This window comes from Thunnus thynnus, chromosome 2 (assembly GCF_963924715.1).
Source record: "Thunnus thynnus chromosome 2, fThuThy2.1, whole genome shotgun sequence".
NCBI classification, from domain to species: Eukaryota; Metazoa; Chordata; class Actinopteri; order Scombriformes; family Scombridae; genus Thunnus; species Thunnus thynnus.
The window spans coordinates 27,909,593-27,920,125 of record NC_089518.1 but is presented as its reverse complement, the minus strand read 5'-3'; the positions used below and the strand labels follow the sequence as shown (position 1 = coordinate 27,920,125).

The following is a 10,533-nucleotide window of genomic DNA, read 5'->3' as shown; positions in this document are numbered from 1 at the left end:
GCAAACCACTAATCCTACATTTAACAGCCAACCTGCTCCACCACCTGAGTACCAGCTGCCTCCAAAAATTACATGATGGGAAATAATTTTGTGTGAATGCTTTTTTTTTTTTAGGATTTAACAGTACACACAGTTTGGCACTGGGTGGCAGTAGAGTTTCGCGGTCGATGAGTGCTGATCAGCTCTGGTTGATGCTGGACTGAGGGGGAAAACTGCTGCTCGGACTCTTGACTGTACAAACAAGCGGCTGTAAACTCCAAAATATTACGCTTGCCAGAAGAAGCTTCTGTTCACAGCGAGGCATCGATTTGTGTCTGCATCTCAAGTGTCAAAAGGTCTTTGTCGAACAGGTAGACTCTCCTGAGGTCTGACTCAGCAGAGGAACATCTACATTTAGGAGGAGAATAACCCAGAATGATGAGTGGCTCAGAAAAATTATACCTATAAGAAGAAACTGTAAGTCTTTATTCATGAAGCTCCTCAAAGTATGCATCAATATAAGGATGAAACAAGCAGACAACTTTTAACTAATCAACTTGTGAAAAACTACAAAAAAAGCAGAACTAAAACATGCTGCTGGTTACGAGCAAAACTTCAGCAGCCTTCATTACAATATAAACACGAGCTGCACCGAACAGCATCATCTTACAGTGAGTCCTGACAGCTGATTACGGGGACCTCATAATCCTCGTCTCCTGCGGGTTTATGCTAATGCTATTACTAAAGACAAACTTAAAATCAATGTCTCATCACTGAAAAATCAAAATGCAATTAACCTAAAGGCGCCAGCGTCCTGGCTCAGCATGCACCTGAACGCGAGCTTCTCTGACACTAACAGAGGACGAGGTCAGACTGTAACATAACAAAAGCAGCGTTGAGGCCTTGAATCACGACGCTCAGTTAAACACTTTAATTATAGAGGTACTGTGAGATGAAGCGGTGCAGTTTCTTCCTGTTTTCTGACAACTGGAACAAAGGACTGACACCGAGGAGGACGCCTCCTTTCTGCTGCTCCTCCAACAGGACCTGAAGTGAACATAAAAACGGCTCTGTCAAGACCACAATGCTTTTTATTCAGTACTTTTATTTGTACATTGCCACGCTTTTCTTATCTTTAGTGGTGCGCTTTTAGCACAAGGCCAAATACGCTGAAGTAATAAAAGAGATAAAGAACAAGACCTTTCAAAACACTTCAGAAAAGAAAAACAAAGCTAAAGAAACAGATAAAACTGAGCCAGTTATTCACACAACAAGGCCTGAAGTACTGAGGTGAAATGAAAAACTTCAGCCTGTATTGTCCTTTCTTTTATTTAACGACTGCATAAATTTCCCCTCTGATTTGGCCTGTAAAAACCAAGACATCTTGACATTAGGGGGTAGAATTATTTGTCAAGTCCTGAAGACAAGCAAGATAACAACCATTTCTGACGGATAACCTTGATAAGAAAGTTAATTATTGCTTTGTGAGATCTTTGCAGATATATAGGCCAATGATGCTCTATTTTTAAAAGGCAGCGATTCCCAACCCACAGACTGACAGAAGAGACTGATGGGTGCAGAGACTGTCTACTTTACTAAGCTGAAAGGCTGAGTGGTAGATTGTGAGAGTAGGGAATGTGTGCTTTAACGCTGATTCATATATTTATGGTTAAAAAGATTGCATTAAACTTTTGAGTGAACGTCCCTCTCCTCCTCCCTCCCTTTCTTGTTCTTTCTGAAGATAGAAAGAAAAAGAAAGGTGGCATTCGGCTAGGTTGCCCCTCTACTATTCATTATTCCCTGCAGTTGTTTGCAGAGTCAGTACAGATGGAGATAAAAGAGACTAATATTCCTATCTGCAAGACAAAACATTTGTTTCCTTTCTTCTTGCACTGTAAGAAAAACAGCTTGTACAAAAAGACTTGAAAATTGCTGCAGCCTGATAATCCGTCACAATAAATATGAACCCTTTATCTGGTCTCGTCGAAGTTTCTGTTTAATCTTCGGTTCATTGTGCCCGAGTGATTTTTTTTCCCATATCAGGTCACCTTACAAGCCAAAGGAAGAAATTAAAGTCTGTCACTGAGGAATCCTCAAAAATATGTTGCTTTACAATCAGTTCAAACCACCAGGGGACGAAGCGTTCAGATCCTTTACTTAAAGTCTCAAAAATGGGCTTTTCTTCTTGTTCCTTCAGTTGGATGTTTGAGCTTTACTGTGCAGAATGATATATATGTGCAGAGTTTGACACCAGAAGGCTGTTTCTCTGTGCTCACCTTAAAAGTGAGTTTAATGTGTGTATCAAGCATGTTTTTGTGACATCACTACTAGTTTGGAGCCAATCGTGATGTGGGAAGTTGAGGCCTCCAGTGCACAAACACTGAGAATGAAAGAAGGAGACATCTCGTCTCCAGCAATTAAACTTTTGAAATTAAACACATTTGCATATTTGTAGATTCTGGAGTCGTCAGTGAGGGAGAAGGAGTAGATGTAATTATAAGAATTTGAAGTAAAAGTTTATTACAGATAATTTATACATGTTTTAAAAATCAAACTTAACTTATTTAACAAAATGGGAAAAAGTGTAAACTACATATAGAAAAAAGAAATTGGATTCTATGTCCATACGACAGCAGTAATCTTCTTTAAAGGTGAAGTCGGTCATTCTGGAGGAAGATTGTTGATATTTGCACTAAACACCCAAACAAATACACCCCTCCCTTGCTCCTTCAGAGGCTCTGCCCCCCAAATTTATGGACACACATTGCCAAAGCAACGACCGTAGGAGAAATATGGTGAGATCCAGACAATGCATCACCTGTAGAGACACTTCTTTTCCTCTCACACATTATCAGGAGCAGGAAAAAAAATTGTCTCATGTGAGCACAACAGTTCATCCACACGCCTCTCTGCAGCCTCCCCAACTTCTCACTCGACCTGTGTTCAGCGTCTCTGTCCACAGGAGCAGCCGTCTGACTGACAGCTGAAATTTACTGAACCAAAGTAGTTTGCATGTCGACTCCACGGGAAGAAATCGACTGTGTTTGTACTTATTGATTCATTGATAAGTTTAATAAGTTGAAAACACATATACAGCAAGATGTTTATGTGATTTAAACAGCTGCCTGATCAGATTATGCGTCACTAAACACTTCAGAAACAGACTCGGAGCATAAAAAAAAGTGGGCGGTCTCTGTGAGACTATCTCGGATTCAGTGTAAATTGACACATTTAATACAATGGAAGCGTATCTGTTCTGTGAGAAAACACTTTCTATGTGAATTGGCCACAACCTCTCTCTCTCTCCAATTCGCCAGCCCTCCCTCATATTCAACAGGTGCTGGAGACGGGAGACTGTCATGTCCTCACACAGACACCTGCTCTGATGACTCCCCCCTGTCCTGTGCCCAAGCATAAATGCCCCCTGTTGCTGATTGGCCGGAGGAGTGTTGTGTAGCTCGCTCTGAGCCGCTGTGTTTACATGATCATTTACAGAACCAGTGCTGTGTATGGACCCCGGATTTTCTTTCAGCGCACACACAGAGCAGACAGCTAGCAGACTGTGAGGAGATATTCACTGAATTTAACAAAAAGTGTACTGGATTAGAATTGCTGACTCTGCCTTTAAAGAGCAGAGAGTGACATGTAAATCACTTTGCCACAGTTAGGAGACTAAGACGAAGTGTTGCCTGTTCTACTTTTTTTACTTTCTGATTTTAAACGACTTGTGCTCTTGGTCCAATAAATTCTATTTATAGACTGACATTTCTTCCTCAAACATGATTGGATATGGCTGGCTCAAGTCAGGCTGAGTTTCTCTCTTATGGCAGTGAGATCGGTTTGGATTCCTGTTCACGCTGAGCTCAGAAATTATTGCTGAAAATCGCTGCCAGCAATTAACAATTATTAGCGATTTTAGGACTTGAGTTGAACTCGGGCTCACCTGGGACGAGACTAATGTTAGAACCGAACTTTTTGGAGTTGGACTGCGCCTAAACTTTCAGTACTGAGTCGAGCACTAAGTCTCCGCAGACAGACAGATTTAGACACACACACACACACACACACACACACATAGGCTGTCACTCACCCCGAGGTCTATTAGTGTTCTAACTGCAGTGTGTGCAGCCTCCTCTGAGCAGCTTTCTGTGAGATACGGCACAAAGGCACACATGAATCAAAAGAATAGACAGATATCCAATATAGAAAAACCAGGTCGGGATAACAGAACAAAGCCATTACCAGTGGGACTGATGGAATTTTTATACTGTGTGTTATTGAGGGGTGTCATTTGGGTAGTTTCTGATTGTCTTATATGTTTTTTTTTTTTTTTTAAGAAGAGAAGAGAGCATGTGATGTGAGAGAGGAAGCTGCTCGGCCTTTCTTCTCCGCTCTCTGCTGAATTGTTACAACACACTGAATCAGTGGGAAAAAGGCAAGGTGACAAGCTTTTAAAGTTACAGCACAAAGAACCTGAAGATCTTTCTGTGTTTGAGTGTGTGTATGTGTGTTTTTAGGAGGGGGATGTCAGGCCGGGCTCACCATAGTGCTGTTTCTTCTTATTTGCTGCGTCACAAAGATGGAAGTGTATCTGAGCCATAAACTCTGCTTCTGCAAGAGGAAAGACATGAAAATAGAGCCGATTATTCTGCTCAAAGGAAAGGGAGGACAGTCTACCAAGATAATATACAGATTCTGCATGGCTCAGTGAAATCCTAACATAATATATATTTATGACTGGTGGGCAGGATATCGAATACATGAAGAGCACCATCATCATTCATTTTGACTTAATGTGGCATGCATGCAAGAGCTATTCTGGTTGCTTGCTTTTAAAAACTAAATTAAGACTAAACGCAATGGCATCAAATAAAAATGTGATCATTTCTAAGCGAAAACCAAGTTTTGACTGTTACGAGTAGATCGATGAGGAGCACTGTCCCTCAAACATACACACACCTGGCAGAGGTGTGTGTAGGAGATCCAGTCCTGAGGTGGTCCAGCACAGCGCCCTCAGATGTCCAGCTAGCATACTGCAGAGGAAGAAGAGCATCTCCGGGCACTGACTTGGTTGGCTTATCTAGGTGAGGTGGAAGCAGAAGTGGTCAGGAAGGGCAGGATAAGGATTTGGGGAAGAATCCAGGAACAAAAGAGAATTTTCTGCTACAGTGAGCAGATAGTGAAAAGTCAGTTCTGTCAGGCCCCTGAAAAAGATACAGCTGCAGAATACAGAAGTACAATACTTAAAAGTTTTTCTTTAACCCTAGCAAAATAACTTTTGTATTTTTGTTTAACTTAACTTTCTTACTAAGTGTTGTTTTTAACTGTTCTTTATTGTGTTGCGACATTGTTTGGTGGATGTGTGCTGTTTTCAGTCTGTGCAGAGTAATTATGTTGTGTAGCATGAATTTTATGTCATTATATTCTAATTTTAGGTTGCCTTGTTCAACATCTGGCCAGCGACAACAGATGGAAGTAAGTGTTTTAGGGTAAATCTGGCTCATTTACGGCTCTTTATTCCACTGTTGATTAATGAGCATTGTCCCTGTCAAACAAATAAATTAAAAAAAAAACAAAAAAAACATTTGCTTTCAGATAAATCATTAAATTTTTAGCCATGCTTGTGGCACAGCTCTAGGGATGTCAGTGTCAGTCTGTCAGTCGGTCTGCTCCAGATTGAAATACCTCATCTATTAGATGGATTGCTAAGAAATTATATACAAACATTCGTGGCCCCTGGAGAATGAAATCCTACTGACTTTGTTGATCCCCTGACTTGTCCTCTAGTGTCACCATGAGGTTGACAGTTGTGGTTCAGAGTGAAATATCTCAGCAACTATTTGATGAATTGCCATTATATTTATAACAGATATTCATGGTTCCTAGAAGATCAGGTTTAACAACTTTGGTGATCCTCTAGCTTTTCCTCTTGAACCACTTTTCACTTATGCTGTAACATATCTAAATGTCTACTGAAAATGTTAGCATCCACATAATAAACAAACCTGCTAAACATCATCATGCTAGAATTATCACTGTAAGCATGTTAGTGTTGCTGATGTGAGCAGGCGACAAGGTCTGTCCCACAGTTGGTGTTCCAGTTCATCCCAAAGGTGATGAATGGGGATACGGCTCTTTGCAGGCCAGTTAAATTCTTCCACACCAAACTCAGAAAACCATTTCTTTATGGCTTTGTGCATGAGGGCATTGTGATGTTTACACAGTAAAGGGCCTTATCCAAACTGTAGGAAGCACAATATTGTCTAGAATGTATTAGTATGCTGCAACATTACAAGATTTTTCTTAACTGGAACTAAAGGATCTTGACTAAACAATGACAATATATATAACATATATTGGACATTATTCAACAAGGAAAGTCTACACCTATTTCAGGCATTCAGAAGCTGGAAATCTACTTCTGCTCTGCAAATATGTATTTGAACATTCACGATAAAGATAAAGAGTTAATGGTTACATCTGGTAATTATGGAGGCAAAGGAGCTGGGGGTTTGAGAGAGCCCTTCATAAATAGTTAAACAGTGTATATAGGGACCATTATAATCATGTAATATGGAAATATATGGGAGCAGAGTTTATATTGTAGAGTGCAGCTGGTCCTCTAAAATTGCCTTCTATTCTTTGTGATCCTCATCGCACAACCATACAAGACCGATATAAAATGTTATTAGGATTGATGCTCATATTGGTACAGAATACTGAATAGTCTGCAGCAGATATTATAGGTTGAAGGTTTAACCTCCACATATCAACTCATCTGAGTATAGCAAACTTGTCGAACCATTGCTCAGCGACCCTCATTTTGTTTTTCTGTTGTGTGTGAGTGTGTAAGTGTGCTTAAAAATACGTCTCAAGATGTCATAACAAAGTGATATCTCACTGAGCCTGACACTTTGAGTGGAGCTCATCCAATTTTTCAATGAGCAGTCACCATTTAATCGACAAGGATAATACAGTCTGTGTTTAAACAATCGTTATGTCAATGTACAGCACTTAAAATCATCAATATACAGCAGAACTTCAAAGCCGATATGGCAGAGAGAGAAGAGAGAGCAGTCGGAACGATAGTTGTTAGTAAAACACATTACAACCAATACAGCCAGAGAGGCTGTTTGGAAACAAGATGAGGTCAAAACCTAGAATATGGCTGAACCGCGTATGAAACGCTAGAGGGCTTTTAATTAAATTGTTATCAGACATCGACATCACAGCGTCTTTAAGATGTTTGTTTTTATGTAAGTTTATTTATTTGTACAGCACTTTTCATACAGTAGTTGTAGACCATATGGTGCTGTTGTAACAAGGGCTGAGTTAAGATTTAAGCTATTTTTTATATGTTTTATATATTATTTCACTTACCAACAATGCAAAAAATAGTTTTAATGCGGTAACTATTCATTAATGCAGAGTGTAAATCATTAATGCAGAGTGTAAATGACCCCAATGCAGTGTGTTTCATGTAGTTATATTGCTTTTATTTTATTCACTATGAACACAGAAGTGCTTTATTTTGATACTAGATGCATGTAACTTGCACAAGTTAACAGTACGATGGCGCACAGATCCTCTTCTCATGTAAATGTCACACGACACAAACAGGCGTTATTTGGATAAACTGATCAAACATTGGGAATCTAAATGGTTACTTTCTTGCCTGAAAAAATATTAATACTTAATAAAGTGACATATTAACAGTAGTGTACTTCGAGTCCACTACATTTCAGAGGGAAATATTGTACTTTCTACTCCACTACATTTATTTGACAGCTTTAGTTACTTTTCAGATGAAGATTTGACACAATGGATAATATAACAAGCTTTTAAAATGCAACACACTGTTAAAGATGAAACCAGTGGTTTCCAACCTTTTTGGCTTTTGACGTCTTACAAAAAGCAGTGTGTAGTCGAAGTCACATTTCAGATGTCTATGAGTTGTTAACAGCTCCACCAACTAGTGATTTTTCCCTCTAAACTTCTCACATGGTTTCAGAAAAAGTCCAAAATCTGAACAGATTTGTGTATCAGGACTTTGTTTTTTCTTCCTTCCTCTCCCATTAATCATCTCATGACCCCTCCAATTAATCTGGTGACCCTTTGAAGGGGCCTGACCCCTAGGTTGGGAACCACAGGACTAAACTATCTAACTGTATATAAAGTAGTTCAAACTAGCTCCACCTCCAGCAGCTACAACAGTAACATGCTGCTTACACACTGATGCTTCAGTATTAATGATCTAATGATGTCTTATATAATAATATATCAGTCAGAGGGACCAAACCAATACTTTTACTGCAATACTTTAACTACATTTTGCTGGTAATACTTAAGTAGGATTTTTTAATGCACTTGAAATGGAGTATTTTTACATTGCTGTATTAGTACTTTTACTTAAATAAAGGACCTGAATACTTCTTCTAACACTGATTAACAGTCCTGCAGCAACCTGTTTACTAGTTCGCGCATGTCAAACACGACTGTGTCTGTGGATCTTCTGCAGGTTGGTGTTCTCAGCGTCGGAGCCTCCGTGTGAGACGCTTCAGTTTATAAATATGTGTTTTTAAAACTTATTTCGGGGCTTTATTATTTTTGTGCTCACGCTCCATCACTTGGCTGTCTGACCAATAGTACAACTTCATCTCTCAGTCAGTGACTCAGCTAGTCGAGGACAATTCAATTTCTAGGGCTGGTCCCTGCGGTTCAGCCAAAATGATTACTGATAGATTGAATGTGCAAGTGGATAAAATGTGCTGAGATCCACTTATGCCTGCAGCATAATAGTTAGATAAGCCCATTAAGCAGAATTATGAAACAAGTAAGTGGCTCCAAAAGAACATTGTAACAAGTAAAAATATTGTCGGCCAATATTAGCCGATCAGATAAATTGATATTAGTGTATGCATCAGCCAATAAGTAAGTAATGGCAACAAAGAAATGCCAAAGATACTGTATGTTGAAAGTTTAAAAATGCCATTAGTGACACCATAACATCATTTGTCCATAAGAGAGCATTTATTTTTCAGCAGTTCATTGCTCTGCTCAGTTATTTTAAGCTGCATGTCATGAACTAAAATTTTAATGTATGTATCCGACCTATTACATAAATACATGATTTAATTAATTAAGGTGGCTGCTGGTACTAGTAGAGGACTGCCACTTGAGGAAATTACTGTATGTAAGCCGTATAAATTAATACCTTAATGTAAACAAATAAACCAAATAGAAATGTAAGTGCCTCTCTACATGTCAGTGAACAAAACGAAGCTGTAAAGTTCAGATGTTTGGACATAAAACTTTAGGCCTGCACAGGACGAGGCTTGTTCGAGAGAATGAGTTACTATGGAAACTTATCCTGGATCACTGAAAGCCTGCTTTGTGAGACCAGAGGGCGATTGTAGCTGGACGAACTGACAAAAGTCAGTAGAGGAAGAGGTAGGGGAATATTTTTCATGGTCGGTATGGAGGTGTTCTGCTGATCTCGTCCTGCACCTGAGCTGAGGGCGGCAGAGCAGAGGCGGCAGAGAAAGAGGAGTAAGAGCACTGAATGGAGAAAAGCAAAAAGAGACAAGCAGTATAAATATTGGTGAGACTCTTACTTAGTGGATAACGCTAAAGTCGAAGAAAGGATTTTATTCAAACCTGGAGGCATTGTTTTCACTAGATTTGTAAGTGAAATGTACTTGCTTGTAGCACAGATAGCCATATAAACCAATTTAGATGTATTCTGTATATTTCAACTGTTGCTAGTTACAATACTCCTTACATCCTCTGATAAAAACAGGGTCTCAAATAATGGCTGTATCTTCAAGCAGGCTAGGAAGATGGATAGTGTGCGCATCCATCCCCAGCTGGGTACAGGTGAAAAGACAAAAGTAGCATACTAAATGAAAAAGAGAGGTAGTCCGCACAATGAATATTGCAAACTCCCACAAGGTTTTTAATGATGCAGTGTTTCCAGCTTCTTGGTCTTCATCAGACGAACATCCATATGAAGAAAAAGCTCTATACACACAGAAAAAAAAGACAGCTCCGCGTAAAACTAGGAGATACGAAAATACACCCATCATCCCAAAGCAATCTACTATGTACATACATTACCTACAACAGGCTGTAGCCTATACACCATATATCAAGTGGAAACAGGCTTGAGGAATATTTTGAGGGTCAAAATGTTTCATCATTAAATATTTTTTGTGAGCTTACAATATTCAGTGATGTGGACTACGTCTCTTTTTTCTTTATAACTCAAGTAAGAACACAGAAGAAGACCTCAAACTGAAATGAACACTGACACAGCTTCACTGCATCTAAGGCTTTGAAAAGGTTTTCTGAGGCAAGAATTGCTGTTAAACCTTTAGGACACAAAATGTTTTAATTAGAAACGCTGATATAAAGAACAGTTTGTTTACAGTAAAACTCCTCAGGGTACCTTTAAATAATAAATGAAAATTGGTTTTTATTGTATTTTTATATGTTGAAAAAGAGAAAAAAAAAAGTGTTTGATTCATGATGTGTAATAGTGAGGATGATATAGGT

At 39.1% G+C, this 10,533-nt stretch overlaps 1 protein-coding gene across 17 annotated transcripts in view; it reads right to left on the bottom strand.

Moving 5' to 3' along the window:
• Positions 1-444: 444 nt before the first annotated feature.
• The window catches only part of gpat2 (glycerol-3-phosphate acyltransferase 2, mitochondrial), a 142,897-nt gene continuing 132,808 nt past the window's right edge, over positions 445-10,533 (bottom strand). For 15 of the 17 annotated variants that reach the window (XM_067613925.1, XM_067614004.1, XM_067613917.1 and 12 more), the window contains 4 exons: positions 4,939-5,059; positions 4,522-4,590; positions 4,070-4,125; positions 445-1,026 (listed from right to left, as the gene is read on the bottom strand). In XM_067613925.1, the coding sequence (XP_067470026.1) occupies positions 910-1,026; positions 4,070-4,125; positions 4,522-4,590; positions 4,939-5,059 (363 nt within the window). In that variant the 3' untranslated portion in view covers positions 445-909. Of the gene's footprint in view, positions 1,027-4,069; positions 4,126-4,521; positions 4,591-4,938; positions 5,060-8,987; positions 9,538-10,533 lie in introns of those variants that run through there. The other 2 variants (XM_067614029.1, XM_067614037.1) reach the window with 2 other exon arrangements.